Consider the following 18,712-nt stretch of genomic DNA (forward strand, 5'->3'; position numbering starts at 1 on the left):
GTCAAGAAAATCCCAGTAGTCCTTAATGCAGGGTTCTGTCGAATATGACGGTGGTTACGGGAATGAGCATGGATGTGCGTGTGTGTGACTTGCTCTTTGAAACCTCCGAGCAATCTAAAAGGGTCCCTTCTCATGCTTTCTTTTCACGCAATGGCTGCCCTCTGCTAGTTTCTCCGTCTGAAGCGGCTATCGCTTCCCCTACAATGCTGCATCGCTTACCGTCTCAAGGCCACAGTTTTAAGAGAGCCCATATTTCTGTCTTAGCAAAAATATACAGCTCGGTTCTTGACATCTTTATACAAGTATTTTACATATATATATATATATATATATATATATATATATATATATATATGGTGACTCATAGAAACTTCTGGAAATCTGAACCAAACAACGAAGAAGCCACTCTGAACACAGAGAAGTGGAATCAATGCTCTGTAGGTATTATATTTCCCTTAGTAATTTGTCAGTTTCTTTGCCAACGGGAAAATTTGGGGGAAGCACTTTTCATTGTCAAGTTCGCTTTGGACGCTGAGCTTGGGATAGAAGTGTGGAGGCGACCTGGTGTGTCTCCGTCTTACCGGTCTTGCCTCTCCCTGAAGGACGGGGACACCCCTGATTCTCGGCCCCCCTCTCGGGAGGGCAGGGACCTGGGTCCTCCCTGGGCGTCAGGCAGGTGTTTGTTTTTCCATAGAAACTTGGCGTTAGCTGGTCGTTTCTCACGGAAAATGACTCCCCTTCGCCTCGGCTGCCTGTGTCAAATGATTTTTTATTAAAGATGAAATGGCGATGTGTCTCTCGCTAATTAGCTTCAAATATCTCCGTGATTAAATACTGAAAAACTTCCCTTTGTACGGAAAACTGTAATTAAACATTACAGGGAAAACAAATGATTCACTGAGTGCCCTGCTTTCATCTCCGGCTAGTTCATTTTCCACACGGGCGTCTGGCTCTGCCTCGTGGTGGCTTCCCCACCCCGGCTGGTGTGCTGCCGCACAAAGATATAATTACAAACACAAATGCTCGGAGACTCCTTGTGCGATAAAGGCATTGGCATCTCGTGGGTACATGATTACGTTGACGTGTGAAGCCAGAAGGGACTTTTTTTTTAAACCAGATAACTATTAATTTTATCTGACTTCCCGAATAATATTTATTATTTTCGCTGCTGGAACTCGACAGCCACCTCAATTTCCCCATTTGATTATGTATTCATTTTGCCTGATACAAATTAAGTGCAGAAGTCTTTCCTATTTATGTATTGACTACCAGCAGTTCGCTTGGCATCGTGCACACCGATGGGGGAACTGAACAAAAATAACAATTCTGCCCGTCATGAAACAATTGCTCGTGGAGTTTCAATGGCAAGGAGAAAGGGGGAGCGAGAGAGAGAGAGAAGCGTAAACCATTGACGGTTTTAAGTCAAGAGCATGCTCTTTGGCAATGGGAGACGGTGATGAACTCCCCGCATTTGATGCATCACTAACTCTCTATTAAGACGGATTTCCCAGAAATTATCATTCAGATTGAAATTCTGGTTTTTTGATTTGCTTAATAATCAGAGTGTGAAAAATTCATTCAGCGAGCGCCTGCTAGAAAGCGTGGCTGTCTGTAAGAAGTGCTGTGTTGGCGTGAGGTTCTTAGAGTCGCGTGATGGTCTGCACCGCGCTCATCCAGCGCGAGCGGGGCCCGGGAGGGGGGGCAGCGTTCCCTGGGTGCGGCCCGTCCCAGAGCACGAGACACGCATCCTTGGGCCGCGGCAGGGGAAGGCCGTTCACCGAAAAGCCGGGATCATGCTTGCTTGAGTGGGTTCACGGTGACGGTCTCAATAACGCATCTGGGCCACCCCGCGGGGTACCGCTTGTGTTCTGTTCCCCCCAGAGCCGAAGACAGGGCTGGACCCAGGCACGGCCACTACAGCTCCGTCCCGGTCCCCCTGGCGGTGGACGGCCTGATCCAGGCTCTGGCTGGCCCGTCCACCCGGTCTCCTTCTCTGCACTCGGTGTCCAGCCTGGATGAAGGCAGCGGCCTCCCCTCACCACGGAAACAGCCTCCGCCCAAGCCCAAGAGGGACCCCACCACGCGGCTGAGCGCCTCCTATGAGGCCGTGAGCGCCTGCCTGTGGGCGGCGGCCCGGGAGTCGGCCGGTGAAGGTCAGCAGGGGGAAGGGGGGGGCGCCTGGTCGGGGGCCCTGATGCTCTGCCTTCCGGTGTCTGAAGGCCCCGGCAGCATCACTGCCCTAATCTATTTTTAATAGAAATAAGTCCTGCTGTCAGCTCGCCAGCAGCTCTTTAATCATTAAATATAAGCCCTATGTACTCAGCTCTCCCGGGTGTTAGGGAAGAGCTACTTGTGTATCCTTTCCTCACTGTCCCTCCCCCATCAGCATTGTCAGTGCGCGCCTGGGGCCTCGGACCAGAGCACGTCAGGGTGTCTGTCCTTGTCCGGGGAAATGTTCACTGATTAAAAGCCTAAACTCTCATAGGGGCGCCTGGGTGGCTCAGGGGGTGAAGCCTCTGCCTTCTGCTCAGGTCATGATCTCAGGGTCCTGGGATCGAGCCCCGCGTCGGGCTCTCTGCTCAGCAGGGAGCCTGCTTCCTCCTCTCTCTCTGCCTGCCTCTCTGCCTACCTGTGATCTCTGTCTGTCCAATAAATAAATAAATAAAATCTTAAAAAAAAAAAAGCCTAAAATCTCACAATGACTAGTTCAGGTGACTGTCACCGCCTAATCACTCATTTTTCAAAGAGCGGAAACAGAGGCAGGACGTGTGGGCAGGGCAGGTACGTCAGCGCAGGATAACATCCTATCTGAAACAAACGGGATCATCTTTCCTTACGGGGTTTCCGTTCTCGTGTGGCAAGACAGATGCTCGACACAGTGAACAAGCCAATACATAAAGTATTTCAGCGTATCGCGGCTTCAGAGAAGCGTACACCAAGTAGGGGAGGAGGTACAGGATGGGGGTGAGACTCTACAAGGAATGGGGTGCAGGTTCCACTAGAGAAACTTCCACCTGGACACGGGATGGATCACGATTCCTTCCGTAAGCAGATGAGCCAAGAATACAAAATCATGCTGAAGCCGCGCACCCGTCTGGGGGAGGAGATGGTGATACCAGGGGACAGTGGAAAGACTGTGGCTCTGACGCCAGGAGCAGTGAGAGCCCCCGCTACCAGGAAAGAGGCTTCTTCATCATCACTTTCAGAAAGAATGGATTTTTTAAAGTTTTTTTTTAGAATTTTTTTCAAAGATTTTATTTATTTATCTGACAGAGAGATATCACAAGTAGGCAGAGAGGCAGGCAGAGGGAGAGGGAGCCCAATGCAGGGCTCAATCCCAAGACCCTGAGACCATGACCTGAGCTGAAGGCAGGTGCCCCAAAAGAATGGATTTTTAAGAGAATATTTAATTTTTTTTTTTAAAAAAAGGCCATCAGTATGGTAATGTATGAGTCATGTCATGATAATACAGAGATGTAGGAAATGTAGGAGAAATTCCTAAGCTTGGGGAGAGGCGTGCAAGTGTGTTTCTGAGGTCACGGCACCAAAAACAGCTACGAAAGTTGAAAGCTTCGACAGGGGAATCTCGGGAGGACAGGCTCAGGGGGATGTCAGTGCGAGCGCAGACCCAGCGTTAGAGCTGGAACGGTGGAGATGCGGGGCCTCCTCCAACGCCCCCGCGAACCACAAGAGGCTGTCGTCTAAACAGACCGTAAACCCGCTCCCGGGGCGAGGGGGTACATCCCATTCCCAGTCCTACTTTCAAACCTCTGCCCAGGATTTGTGGTATAGAGCTGAAAAAATTGCGCCGAAGGAAGCTCCCTTGGGTTTATTGGAAGAGGAAGAATGGCCTCCTGCAGGTGAACACTGATGCGATAAAGAAAATGTGGACTAGACCCAGGATAGCGTCAGAAGCTGGAAAAACACGAAACAAGACTGACCGTCACAGCCCACCCAAGGTGGCTCCCTGTCCTGACTCCAACGCCGCACACGGGCGCTACCGAGTTGAGGAGGTCGGCCCCAAAATGGTCCGTCCCATCTGAAAACCCCCGTGCGTGCCCATTCCAAAGCCGTCTGCCCTGGACTCGAGATTCTGCAGTATTCAGCTGGTGGCAACTAGTCGTGTCATCGGGAAGGGAGAGAAAGTATTGGGGATGACATCAAAACACGTCCATTAAGAAAAAGGGACCGGAGAACCACAGGAGAGAGAAATGCATATAAAAGCAGGTGACAGGACATTGCCACTCCTGTGAGGACGCACCGGGCAGCCTCGCCGTTCAAAATACATCATGGGATGCCATGAGGGTTGCAAGACTTTCAGGAGAAAGTTAAGTTCTTGGAACCTAGTTTCAGCTGGCTCGTGACCAAGGTCACCCGTCGGGGTCTCCCCCGCAGGTCGAACCCTGTGAACTCAGAATGTGGAGGCCAGCCCCGGAGGTGGTGTGTTGACTGCTGTCTGCGTGGTGTGTCCTTTCTAACAAGATTCCTCACGCGACTCTATGCCCACCCCCGCCTCTCCTGCCGCTGGAGACGAGTCCTCCCTCAAACCTGCTAATCCGATCAGGCAGGTGTGCCCGCTGGTTTCCGTAGCATCAGGAGTCAGGGGCCAGTGGGGATCTGGTCACCTGGGTTTCCAACCCATACGCCCTTCTGAGAGAAATCCACCATGCACAGGGGCTCTGGCCCCATTTATGCTTTTGCGACAGGAGTGGAGGTGTCCAGGACAGAGGCCACTAGCCATGTCTGGCTGTTGACATTTAACTTCAAATTAAGTGAAATTTAGAACTCAGTTCCTCAGTCATTACTATCACCGTGGGGTGTGGAAGCTCCAAACAGAGCAGAAAATCCTCTCAGACACCACTGCTTCTCCACGCTTGTACCCCGAGGACAGTGCTGGGCTTTTTGTATATGTCACAAAACTGTCCTTCTGGAGAAGACAGGAAGAAACTAGGATTGCTATTTAAAATGCTGTGTCAGCCTTGATTTCCTGAGAACAGGGACCGCAACCCAGTCAGTTTCTTACCTGATTCATTCCTTTTGGCTTCTGAAAAGACCGAGTTCAGACACTCTTCTTTTGCAGGGAAAGCTGCTGATTCATCTGCGAAGGTTATGTAGTGAAGGGAGGTCTGATGAGAGGAGAGCCAAAAAGCTTAGAGAAACCAAAGATTAGGTCACATTCAGCCTTTCCCATAGGTTTTCAACCAGTAAACACGGTCATAATAAAGACAGGCAATGGAGAGAGCTCTTTTATTTTTTCTCACCGTCTTTGTGCCTGAGAAGCATGAAGCAATTTTCTGAGCCAGTAAATTCTGACACTTGTGTGCCAACTATTAGCAAGTTAGGGCTGACTGCTTGCGAGTGGAGCTGACCCTGGAACAGCACCGGCTGGAGCTGCCTGGGTCCGGTGAGACGTGGATCGTTTCTCGATAGTGTACGACACCGTGAACACATTTTCTCTGATTTTCTGGGTAACAGTTTCTTTTCCCTCACTTACTTTGTTGTAAAGATACAGTATATAATACGCATGTAAATTACACATTCATAGACTGTTGCTTCTGCAACAGAACGCTACATCAGTAGGAGAATTTGGGGAGAGTCAAAAGTTACAGGCAGATTTTCAATGGCAAGAGCGGTGGGCACCCCAGCGCCTGCGCTGTTCAAGGATCAACTGTGCTATTGTTTAAAAGTCTAGGGTTGCTCATTGCCAAAGTGACTAGGGCAGGAAGAACGGGGCTGCTTCTTCTGTCTAGGGGGTTCCCAGCTCCCAGCTCGTGCACCCTTCTGGAGACTTGATTCTCTAAGCCCACAGTACAGACTTGTTCCCAGGTTTGGGGTAACTGGGTGGGGGATTGCAAGAGACCGGTTTTGCTGGAGTAGAGGCTGCCTTCACTGTTCACTCTCCTGTCATGTGATCTTCACACCCCCCATCCCTTCAGACAGCAGCAGCCCATTCCTTACAAATAATACTTGCAGAATCCGTAATTTTTAAAAGTAAATTGCTGTATAACTCCATTCCCAACAAGACCATGTATGTATTTATAAATGATACAAATATAAATTTGTAAGTTTATATTTATACAAGAATAGTTCATCTGTGTAGCTTCGTTTGGAAATGACATTCCATCTCTTTTTCACTGTCTGTGTTTATCTTTACTCAAGAATACCCCTTAGTACACAGCGGGCATTCAGGAAATATTTATGGAACAAATGCATGTTATAGGAATGTATTTCTTTGTATTACTTCCATTCACACAGAAGTTGATTCTTATCAGCAAATCAGAATGACCACAATTTGACCAGGTTTAAAATGTACCCTTGAGGGGTGCCTGGGTGGCTCAGGGGGTAAGCCTCTGCCTTCGGCTCAGGTCATGATCTCAGGGTCCTGGGATCGAGCCCCACATCAGGCTTTCTGCTCAGCAGGGAGCCTGCTTCCTCCTCTCTCTCTGCCTGCCTCTCTGCCTACTTGTGATCTCTGTGATCTATGTCAAATAAAATGTACCCTTGAGATTTGCTGGATTTGGCCTTCCAGTGCATTTTTCACAGAAGCCCCTTGACTATATTTTCCTATTAGCTAAAATTTGACAGAAATTAGATATTTGGTGAACACCATCCTGAGAATATGTTACTGAATAAAGAAGAATAAGAGTGCGTGTTTCACAACTTAGGACACATGAGTCCATTCGACACACAGTAATTCCTTGTACTCCATGAGGCCGCCTCCCCCCAGAGGGCCACAGAGACAGGGTTGGAGATAAATGGGTGAAGGAATTACAAGATAAGCAGACTAACGGCAGAGAGAGGACGTGGTGTGGAACACAGGGCAAGGGTGCTCACCCTTGTTGGAACCTGGGAAGGGGTTGGGAAGGACATTTCAGTGACTTTACCCATACGGGGTGAAGTCCGGTGGGTGTAGATGGGGTAACAGCAAATGTTATGGGCTCCTCCCACCAAAAATAATGTCATCAGGTCACAGTATGTCACGGCTCGGTGGAAGCACTTTTTTCCTCCCTTTTGTAGCTGGTTGTAGGTTGGTACTACGTTCACTCGTGTATGGGGCTGGTCCAGCGTCCAGCCAGCTGGCGTCTAGCTGAGCACTCTCTGTCCAGGGCCCTATGCTAAGCCTTAGGTTTGCTCTGAAACTAGGCAGAAGCACTCTGAAGGGATTGAATATGGTGGATATGCCCATGCCCAGTCAGAACTATCTTCTCGATGAACAAACTTCTCATTCATTTTCTCTTTCTTATAAATTAACTATGAAGGTCTACCTGTTTTTCAGGGAGAATAGGGCCAAATAACTTGTGTCCTACTCAAAAGGGTGCCTTAAAAGCCACCTGACATGCCTCAAGGAACCTTCAAAGGGCATGTATTCTGTATAAGAACATTTTATCTCCTAAAAGAACCTCAGCATGACGTTAATTCCCTAGATCGCTGCACGGTAGCGCAGATAAGAGACGAGGTTGAGAATGTTTGGTCTAACACTTAAGCTACTGTTACAACACCAGGCCTTGCCCTGAAGGTGTCCTGTGACCATGGAAATGAATGTCTGACCCCATCCGGATGGAGTCCTAGGTGTTGTACCCATCAATATTGGGAGTCAAAACATCGTTAAGAAAATTCTTTATTTTTTTAAAGAAAATTCTTAATATAAGTTCATTGTTCGTAGCCCTTCCATCCATATTTAAAATGAATTATTAGTATTTGTGTGAATGCACACATACAGAGAAACAGCCATAAAAGCAATGAGACTTTAATATTCTGTGGTTTTGTAATTGTATTTTATGAAGACTGAAGCTTCTAGTTCTCACGCCCAATGATTCAAATTCAGTCGTTGTGGGCCCCTCTGGGTGGTCCTCAGTCAAGGTCCTTCAAGAGGCTGCAGGTTGGTAGTTGGAATCATCTGAAGGTTGGCCCCACGCATGCTGGCTCGTCGGCCATGTGAGGACTGGGACGGCGTGGGCGTCTCTATCTCCAGATATTTCCTCTACATGGTTTATGCGGGGTGACAGCTTTGGTGGGGGCTGGACTTCATACACAGAGAAGCAGCAGCGTGTCGAAGGCACGTGCTCCGGGAGAGAGGACACCAGGCAGCCTCACGGTCACCACCTCCCTCCCATCTGCCAGGCGGTCCCAAGGGTGCACCCAGGTTTACAAAGGAGAAACAGACTCAACCTCTTAACAGGATTGGAAACACTATTGTGGCCGATTCTAGGAGAATACAATTCCAACCCACCCACTGGACAAAAACAACTCACACCCTTCCCACATATGAAATACAGTCACTCCTCTTCCAACTCCCCAAAGCTGCCTCTCCTCAGTCCACCAGGCCCAGACCCAAAGTCCCCATCTCATTGGGTTGGTCAGACGCAGGCTTCCTGGCAGCTCGGGTGCACAGCTCTTCCAGGATGCCCCATTTGGTCCAAAGACAGGCTCTACCCCTTGCGTGAGAAGATCCTGCAGGGATGGGTGCAGATGCCCTTGACCGGAGATGGGGCGCTTGGAAGGCACACAGCAGTTCTGAAGGACACCTGGGCACAGGTTGCCTGGGGCCTTGAGTAGGATTGAGTCCTGGTGCCTGGAAATGGTTTTCCATGGCTCTCAGGCCCATGTTCTGCAATCTTGGCTCACCTTTGAGTTATAATTCCTAATGCACAAGAGGCAACTTGTTTGGGGCTGATATCTCTCAGCCTGCTTTCTGCTCATAGCATCCTGAGACACCAGAACCTTGCCATTTGGTAATGACTCTGCCCTTTTTGGTGAACACTGATACAATTCCTTTAAAAGCTTAGTGAGTTTCTTGTGAGTCAATCTGTAATCCACTCCAGTGGTGAAAAGCCACAGACACTAACTTTTTGAGACAACGTCATCTCTACTCTGGGCTCTCTACAGGAGTTCTCTGGAACGATAATCTTGATATTCTCAGAAGTCCTAGGGTGTTGCTGCTTGGGAAGTATGCATGAGACACTGCTTCGAATCTTTATGAGGTCTTGAGAAAGGGTTTCAAAGTCATGACCTTGGCTTCATCTTTAGCTAGGTTTTCAGGGAAATGTCCCAGATTTCATCTCCGCCTGGAAGTCACATCTTCACTCCAGAATTATCTGCTGTCTGGACAGCCTGGCAGTGAGGAGCCGTGTTATTTTCAAAAGGGGGAGAGAGAGAGAGACTCCTTTATAGTTGATAGTTATGAAGGAGTCCTAGCTCCTTTATAGTCACTAGTTCCTTGTTTGCCTCATGTCTCTACTCTCACATTTACTAGAGGCAGCTAGAATAATCCAGAAGGCAGCGTTCCCACTCTGCCTGCAGCCCCCCTTCTCTAGGTCGTCCACCTCCATGAGCATCCCTGCAGGGGATACTCTTGTGAACCCCTCTGCGGTGGCGTATGAAGGGTTGCGTTTCCTCCGGCTTCCGGCATCTTCTTCACTTTCCTTGACGCCTCCCCAAGAGCCTTCTTGCGCATCACCACACTTCCACTCACACTGTCCTCAAGGCTCCTCTGATCTTCCAAAGCCCCTGCCATACTTATCGAGTCACTTTGCAGCAGCACCCGGCCGGTACCGATATCGGCATCAGTCCTCTGTCGCTGTGGAACAGTCCTCCGTCGCTGTGGAACAGACCTCGCCAAACTCGGCTCACAAGAACAGTAGTGATGATCCTCTGTCTCTCACAGTTCCAGCAGCTGGCTGGGCTGAGCCAGAGCTGTGGTCAGACAGTGGCTGGTGCCAGGACCGTTGAAGACTCGGTTCACTATGTATTTCTGGTGTCTGGGCTGGAGACACCCGGACTGGTGAGGCCTGGAGCAGATGGGGTCTCCTGGCATCTCTCACTTCCATGGCCTTTCCACGTGTTCTCCACAGTGGGGCTGCTCCAGGGTAGACAGACTTTGTGCATAGAGAACAGAGCCCCCAGGACGCATCCCAGGGGAGCAGGAGCCAAATGAAGCCATGGTGCCCACCACCAGCCTCAGAAGGCAGGTGACTTCTCCTTTGTCACAGTTGATTCATCAGGGCTCAGTCACAGAGGCCCTGCCGGTTTCAAGGTTATGGAAGAACATGTGGGATTGGAAAATATTATTGAAGCCAGTTTTGGAAAATACGGTCTGCCACAAATCCTTTAAATTATTCAAATCTTCAGAACAATTCGATAATACTAATGTTAAAAATTAGTGTGGTTCATTAACTTTCCAGAAGCTTATGAGCGGCTGTGTCTTAGCACATTGAAAGCCTTTGGAATAATGCTTATGAGTTACAGAATTCTGCATTTTTGGTATTTTCCATTCTTAGAAGTTGGCTGCTTTGGCGAACCCTGTAGGACACTGGCTTACAAAGATGTCCAGTGGGCTAGAAAATTAGCTGTGTTCTTTTTCTTTCTCTCTTGCATATCTCCCATTTGACTCACGTTTGCAATGTACCAGAGCAGGAGCTGAGCACTTCTCTCCCTTTTACTCCTCTGGGATAATGACCACTATCACCATTTTGCGTGTGACCATACTGGAACTTAGAGAGATTTTCCCAACACCCCTTTTCTTCACCGCCCTGGGACCCCCTTCCTGTGGCCTGCTGTTCCTGGTCCTCGTGGTGTGTATCACGTTCCAACATGCGAGAGAATTTACTCATCTGCTTTATTTACTTGCTGTTATCGTCTGACACCTCCCACTAGAGCAGAAGAAGGAAGGGAACATTCTGTGTTCATGAATGTGTCGCAGTTAAACACGACTTGAATGCATGCCCAAGTGAATGATGGCACGAGTGAATGATCACTCTGGGATATGAATCCAGAGCTGATTCCAAAGTCCTTACTGTTAGCCACAAGACCCCACAGGAGCCCCACAACGAGAGACAGAGATCGCTGTCAGACATGCACAGTGACCGAAAAACCCGGCTGCCTGAAACAACTCAGGAACTCAGCAAAATTAGCCGCGCTTACATACCTTCCTTCAGATTAGTAAAATACCAAATTAATAAAACAGTTCAAGATTTTCTAGAAGTTTTGCTGCTTCAGCAAATTTTACGCAGTTTTCTGACATGAACATCTCAGTTTCCAGATAAATTATAGTTAATAAGAATACTATGACAATTTATGGTAAAAATACATTAGAAAAAAGAAGTCTCTTGGAATCTGGGAGGGGATTTTTTAACCAACCTTTAATAAGTGTTTTAGAGTCGTATTTAAGTGGTTCTTCACCCTCTTTCATCGTTTTTCTGAGTATCTCCCCTGTTTCGGCCTAACAAGTTTCTGTCTTTGAAGTTTTTTGTTGTTTTGTTTTGTATTTTAAATAATCTCTGTGCCCAAGGTGGGGCTCAAATTCTCCACCCTGAGATCAAGAGTCACATACCCCCTGAGCCAGCAGGGCGCCCCTCCCCCTTAGAAGTTCTCCATGAATCACCGCCCTCTTGATTTCCCTGTTAAATACATGTTTCTCTTAAGGATTCAAATCTGTCGTAAAACTCAAGGTGAGCGTCGTGTTCATCAAGTTCTTTTCTAAGAAAATCTCTCCGTGCACGTTGGTGTTTTTGTTGTTTTGTTCACTGTGTACCCCTTACAGTGAGCCTAGGTATTTCCTTCTGGAAGCATCCATATGCCACTAACTAGCTCATGGGCTTGCTGGCCCCAGTCTTTATTTTCTGGCCTCCAAAGTCGGGAGGATCGGTTCAGCCAACACTTTCTCCACAGCGGCCTCAGGCCCCGAGCGCACACGTGCTGGGTTCCCGCAGCAGAGCCGGAGGCGGGTCCCAGGGCTTTCCCAGGCCTTCCCCTTCGCGGGTGGTTGGCCATGCCTGCCCCCCCCCCCCCGAGGCCCACAGGACGCCTTCCCCAATGGCGAGCTCTGGTCCCCTGCTCCAAGATCCCGATAGGTTTTCTCGTTGGCAGCCTGAGGCTCTGGAAGGTGGAGGGAGGGAGGCACATAGGGGCTGGAGGTGGGACCCCGGGGACCTGGCTAACCCCTGGTGCCTCCCCTGCTCCCCCCGCAGGGCTCACCCGACCCCGACCTCACAGCGACGACTACAGCACCATGAAGAAGATTCCGCCTCGCAAACCCAAGCGCAGCCCCAACACCAAGCTCAGCGGCTCCTCCGAGGAGATCGCGGGTGCGCGGCGCAGAGGGGGCCCGCAGCGCGCGCCCGGGGTCCCCGCGCCCCCCGCGCCCCCCACGCGCGCCCCGCCTGAGCCGGAGCCCGAGCCCGTCTACATCGAGATGGTGGGCCGCGCCGGCAGCCCCGAGCAGGCGGAGGCCGTGTACGAGGAGATGAAGTACTTCGCGCCGCCCGAGGTGTCTGCGTCCCCCCCTCTGCTGAGTGACACTCGGAACCGCGTCACCTGCGAGGATGGCGAGGGGGGCGGCCAGGCCACCGCCGGGCCCTGCAAAGACGCGTGCGACATCCCGGCCCCCTTCCCCAACCTGCTCCCTCACCGTCCCCCGCTCCTGGTGTTCCCCCCGACCCCGGTCACCTGCTCCCCGGCGTCCGACGAGTCGCCCTTGACGCCGCTGGAGGTGAAGAAGCTGCCCGTGCTGGAGACCAACCTCAAGTACCCGGTGCAGGCCGAAGGCTCCAGCCCCCTGTCTCCACAGCACGCCAAGAACCAAAAAGGCGATGGGGACAGGCCCGCGTCCCCCTGCCCGCTGGCAGCGAGCGGGTCCCCTGCTACGCCCCCTCCCCCGCCCGCGCCCCCGGCTCCCCCGGCTCCCAGGCCGCCCACGCACTTCGCCTTCCCCCCGGAACCCCTGGGGAACGCAGGCCGGGCGGCGTGCCCCAGCCCCGACGTGCCCAAAGCGCCCCAGCCGCCCCACTCCGCACCCGCGGGGGGCCCGTGCGGCTCCTTCTCCAAGGCCCCCTACTCCCCCGGGAGGGCAGCCAGGGCCGAGCACAGGAAGGCCAGCGCCAGCCCCTCCTCCCCGGTGCCCTACAGCCCCCCGAACTGCAGGGCGCTCGGCAGCCCCCTGGACGAACTGACCAGCCTCTTCAGCTCTGGAAGGAGCGTGCTTCGGAGGTCCGCCGCGGGCAGGAGGATCAGGGAGCCCGAAGGTAGGGGAACCAGCGCCCGGCTCTGCGCGGTGAGATGGACGCCCATCTCCGCCCCGATGCGCGCACTTATACCACACTGCAGGGGGTCGGGGGGGCCGTTCCGAGCAGATGGCAGCTTGAAAAATCGAAGGCAGCCCATGTGGTCTGGTAGGTGGGAAGGCCTGTGTCCATTTCGCACCAAAAGGCTCCTGATCTAAAGACACGTAGTGCCTAAGCTGGGTGCAGTACGTTTTCATGACGTGTAAGTATTAGAGCAAGATTAAATTTGGGCTCCCGGTCTCTTTTCTCGGGTAATGCTCCCTTCCGACACGGAAGTGGTATTTTTGTGGCGTTATATGGCCGATTCTCATTTGATTCGGGGTTCACCATGAATGCCTGAGTGTCCTTCTGTCTGGCTGTCCATCTCCTTTCCGGGCGGGTGTCAGGCAGAGAGAGAGGGAAAAGCAGGCTCCCCGTTGAGCAGAGAGCCCGATGTGGGGCTCGATCCCAGAACCCTGGGATCGTGACCTGAGCCGAAAGCAGAGGCCTAACCCACTGAGCCACCCAGGCGCCCCGCTAATAATTTCTTAAATATAGATCCATTAATATATGAAGTTGTCTTTGTAAGTAGAAGAATGTTTGAATTTCACAAGTCATATCTTGTATTTTTTTTGAAGATTTTATTTATTTACTTGGCAGACAGAGATCACAAGCAGGCAGAGAGGCAGGCAGAGAGAGGGGGAAGCAGGCTCCCCGCTGAGCAGAGAGCCCGATGCCGGGCTTGATCCCAGGGCCTTGCGATCATGACCCGAGCTGAAGGCAGAGGCTTAACCCACTGAGCCACCCAGGTGCCTCTATATGTTGTATTTGAAGGAACAAAATGGAATCTATGAGAAAAGTATAAGATGAACAAATTAATATTTGCTTTTAGAACGAAAAGTTAATTAAAACCTCATGAAGCTCATTTTACCGTAGTTAGGAATTGGGTGAATTCTTCTTGACTTTGCTCGGGAAAGCGAAGTGAATGGATTTCTGGATGCATCGCGTCATCTGGAAATCCCTTAGCTGAGGACTCAGTGTAGTGAGGAATATAGCGGGGCCTCCGGGCGTGGTGTGTGAATTTGCTAATTATATTTCCCTGTGGTGGCATTAGCCAGCATTTGAGAACACATATCGAAACCTCGAGTACAACACTGTTAGTTCACATCTACGATGATAAACTATTTTCCTACTGTGGAATTTTACAAAACACTGATTTGAAAAACTTGGCTTGAACCACATATGACTTTCTCGGTGTAAGTCCATGAATTAGCAACTTCTGCCCCAGCGGGGTATAGCTGTCATAACCGAAAATGGAACAGTAGGAGACCGGGTCGTCCCCGCACCCCAGATGACAGGAGTTCCAACCCCACGTTTGAGAGCTGGGTGATTCTTGATGGTCCGCCATGTGGGAAATAGGTTTGCGCGTTGGCATGTCATGTTCTCGTGGGATCTTACAGGTCATTCCTTTCGAAAAAAAGGGGCTAAAGATAAGACGTGGGAGAAAAGCGGTTTCGCGCTGAAGCTAATCACCAGAGCCGCTCTCTGATGATTAAGATTTACACAGTTGGATCCCAAAGTCAGTAATCCGTTTTCTTCTGAATGACTTGAATGGCCCTTATTAATGATTTACTGTAGTCTTGGGATTTCTTCCCTTTAAGGTTTTAAATCGTCTACTTTACCCTCTTTATGTTTAAAGATATTCTTATTTTCACCTGAAATGGCTTTCTTACCAAGTAATCCAGTGGGCGGCAAACTCACCCTCCGGGCACCTGAATTAATTACAGCTCACTTCGCGCAGTTGTGGTCTGGGGAAATTGTTCTGCAAATTTTGCGGAAGCGTTCCAAATACCCCCTTGCTTCTTTGGCAAGTGACCTTGAGGAGATGGCGCTGCTCACTGTCACCCTGCTGGGGGCATTTCCAGTCAAGTACAAAGGACGATGAGTCGTGTGTAGCAATGCAGCCCTTGGGTGTGTAATTCTGCTCCCTCACTTCCGCGGACTTGGAGGATTTCACAAATATTACCTTCCCCCAAACGGGTGATTTGCTGTTGACTTGAGGGCGTGCGACCTGAGGCATATGAAGTCCCTCAGATTCTAAGAGTTCAGGACGCGTGGCATGCACACAGAAGGCCGTGGACGGCGACCGGCCCGCAGCCCCAGAGGAACAGTGGTGGCGGACAATGGCCATAGAGCTCACAGTTACTGTTTTCATGACCCATCCAGTTCTCTCAAGACGAGAAGCTGTCTGTGACGATTATGCCCCTCTCACAGATGGGAAAAATGAGGCCCAGAGAGGACCCCCGGGCCCTCAGTGCCATCCTAGTGTGTGAGACGTCGAGTGCCTCGAGCGCCATGACTTATCTCCCTGCATGGGGGGCCTCGGGCAGCGGGGGACAGAGGACAAGGGTTGAGTCGTTTGCATTGGAGTCCTAGAGTTGGGGGAGAGAAAAGGGTTTCACAAATTTGAAAATGCCAAACATGTGCCTGACAGCTCCGGAGTGCGTGTCCGGTTTTGGAATACCGTATGTGGGCCGCTTGGCCCTTAGCATCTAGAATGACTAAATGTTTAATGATCTATGCGGCAGTTATCCCTTTCATTCACAAAATGTGCTTCATCTGATGTTATAGCATGACTAATATTAGTATGCCAAAGATTTCTAGTTGCTTAGTTTCAAAAATCACGAGACCGAACGCGAAGGGAAGGAGAGATCCATTGGCTCGTGTAGACCACTAGGGTGCTCCATTGCTCCAGACGGCGTCCCGCAGTCCGGCTGAGTTTATCCGGAACAGAAACAAAATGAGCAGACCAGGATGATAGGACTTTGACAAAAATGTGGCACAGCCCCGAGATCTGGAGTAAGAAGGAGGAGAGCCCCACTGAACTAAGGAAAAGTCTGACGTGCTGACTATTTTTGCCAAAATTGTCTTGTGACTTTTGATACTGTGCATCCATAGTTTATAAGATATAAGTAGGTGGTTTAAAGTGATGTAAATGACAACAGAAAATGTACAGCTTTTCTTTGCATAGAGTAGGTGTTTATTAAATACCTATTTTATGAAAAACTACCTGAAAAAAAAGCAGTTTGCCATATGACCATATTTACTAGACCCAGCCCTTGAGCCATTTTTGCTTAAAGAGACTCACCTAAGCCAAAGGGAAATCACTGTTCATTTCATTTTATCCTTTTGCATTTACATTGGCATTTGCATTTATTTTATGGCATAAACATTCTGAGTAAGAATATGTTGGGTTTTAAATCAGTGTTCTATCGCTGAATTTTCACAGTTCAGTATTTTATCCCATAGGGCCATTTGTTTAAAAGGGAGTTCTTTTTTTAAAGCTGGCCTTATGGAAAATTTCAGGCATTCGCAGAAGTCGAGGGACTGGATGAATGAACTCTCCCCGTGGCCTGTCCTGCTTCATCCCCGGGCTTGTCCAGCCCTCTCCTTCCCCACTGGATTGATTTGAAGTGCATTCCAATGTCCAATCATTTATCAATAAATATTTACAAATTATTTTAAAAGTCCTTTAGAAAACAATAGAAGATTTACTCCTACATCACTTCAATCTGTCCAGACCTGTGGATCCATTTCAGCCTTCCCTGACCTGAGAGAAACCTGCTTCTGGAAACTGGCATATCAGTTTTCACAATCGAGACTAGATGATTCTCGAGTGAGCTTTCTCCCAAAAGAACACTGAAGCCAGTGAGGCGGGCAGTGGGCGCCGGCAGCCCCTTGTACCACCATGAAAAATAAAATAAAATTAGGAAGGGTGGTCTCTAAATATGACACCCAAACAGGACCGAGAGTAAAAAGCCAACGTTCCAAAAAACATACAATCACTTCTGAAATCAACATTTTATAAGGTTTAGATGCCTCCATGCCAAATTAAGTAGTTACTTATTCATTGTTTAGCAACAAGAAGCGTGCTTTAAAATCACTGAAATGTCATGAAATCACTGGCAGAAGTCTGACTTGCTGGAGGGCGATGTCTGGAAGCTGCCGTTCTCTCCCTGCGTTGGAAGCACAAGTTTGGACATCGTCTCTGCTCGGTGTCTGGCGCGTTCTAGTGAGATCACAGCAGAAGAAACTGCCGTGCCTCATGCAAGTCTCAGCCTCCCAGAGCAGGACGCAGAGGCTGGCATCCCCACGGCTTCCTGCCTCTCCTCGGCTTCTCCCAGCGCTTTGTCCCGTGCGGGGCCGGTCATCTTCCTCCCTCCCTGCACCGTTTCTCTCCGTCATGATTTATTTTGGGGGGGTGGAGGGCAAGAGGTAGAGGGGTGGCCTGAGGCATCTTGAAAATCATGAAGGGTGTGGACAGACAGACAGACACATAGTTCCCTGATGTGTCGCGGTCCGCCTTCCCGCCTCACCCGAGAGCCTGCCTCACATGACAGCAAGGCATTCCTCCGCATTCTGGAACGATCTGGAGTCAACACTCAATGCCCCTTATTTTCCAAATGAGTAAAGACGAGCTTAACATCTCAGGCAGTCAGGTTCTCCATTTCTCACCAAGTGGCTCGGAGGTAAGTCTGTGCCGTTCGGCTTGCCCTGGGCCAGGGAGCCTGAGAAGGAGACGGTGCCTCTCGTGAGAAGCCTTTTGTTCGCCGAGCTCTTGTCCCTCTGCAGGAACCAGGAGCCTCTGTGTTCGGGGTGTGTTTTCAGGATTTCTGGTTTCCCAAATCTTACTTAGCCCATCTCCACCTAGAAATAAGCTTTCAATTCTGATTAACCGATCCGTAGCCCAACTAACCTATGTTGAGAGCACAAAGCCCTTTGTCTTTGATATGAATCAGACAGTTGTTTTTAAACGTCTGATGTTTGTTGTGAGTGTTTGTGACATTCTTTTCCCAACTTCCAGCACCTTCTCTTTAGAAAGGCCCAAGAATTCACACAGGGCCGTTGTGCAACCGGGGGCGCGCGCGTAGGGCACTTGCATGAACTTGCAGGGCTCGTCCCCTAACATTTACTGCGTGGAAGCCCAGGGCTTGCTACTGGGAATCCAGAAATGGAGAAATCCACGTTGCCCCTGCCCTCTCACAGACTGTAGGAGGCAGACGGGTCCGTCCGGTTTCAGTGAGTGAAATCCTAGTGGAGCAGGGAGGCTTTTTAGCCTGTGGGTCACAAACTACTTGTGGGTCCATAACTGAGCTCTGAGTGGCCCGTGAGTCCCAGTGCTAGGCTTGTTCCTGATCTGGTGGGGGGCATCCCGGGCTCCATCGGATTGTCACAAAGTGTGTGTGGCCGGGGAGAAGCACAGGGCCACGGCGGTGAGGGTGCTGGTCACAGTGTGCTTAGCGCGGGGCTGCTGGAGGAGTGGGGGAGAGCCTCCTGCCCGGGATGCCCCGTGAGCAGGGCGAGGGCCATCGGTGTGGAGAGGATGGAGTTCTCCAGGTGCACAAGCAGGACGACAGGCACGGCAGCCAGAACCCGTGTGCACGGGGACCTGTGGGCTCAGGGTACACGGTCCCATTAGAGCCCAGGTGTGAAGGCTGCAGAAAAGGCAGAGGGAGAACAGAGGGCACTACTTGCCTTGCATGGGATCAGAGCAGGACAAGCTTTCTACCTGGAAGCTGCAGGACAGGGCTCTGAATGCCCTCCATTGTGTCTCCTCGTCACGTGGGAAGTCGGCAGGATCTTCGGATCTTGCCCACAAAGACTGCAAAGAGCCC

General features: G+C 50.4%; 1 protein-coding gene across 4 annotated transcripts in view; it reads left to right on the plus strand.

Annotated features, from left to right (window-relative positions):
• MYO16 (myosin XVI) overlaps positions 1 to 18,712 on the plus strand; it is a 596,952-nt gene that overhangs the window by 521,492 nt on the left and 56,748 nt on the right. For all 4 annotated transcript variants that reach the window (XM_045978501.1, XM_045978500.1, XM_045978499.1 and 1 more), the window contains exons 31-32: positions 1,882 to 2,153; positions 11,967 to 13,019. In XM_045978501.1, coding sequence (XP_045834457.1) covers positions 1,882 to 2,153; positions 11,967 to 13,019 — 1,325 coding nt within the window. The remainder of the gene's footprint in view (positions 1 to 1,881; positions 2,154 to 11,966; positions 13,020 to 18,712) is intronic.

This window comes from Meles meles, chromosome 14 (genome assembly GCF_922984935.1).
Source record: "Meles meles chromosome 14, mMelMel3.1 paternal haplotype, whole genome shotgun sequence".
Taxonomy (NCBI): domain Eukaryota; kingdom Metazoa; phylum Chordata; class Mammalia; order Carnivora; family Mustelidae; genus Meles; species Meles meles.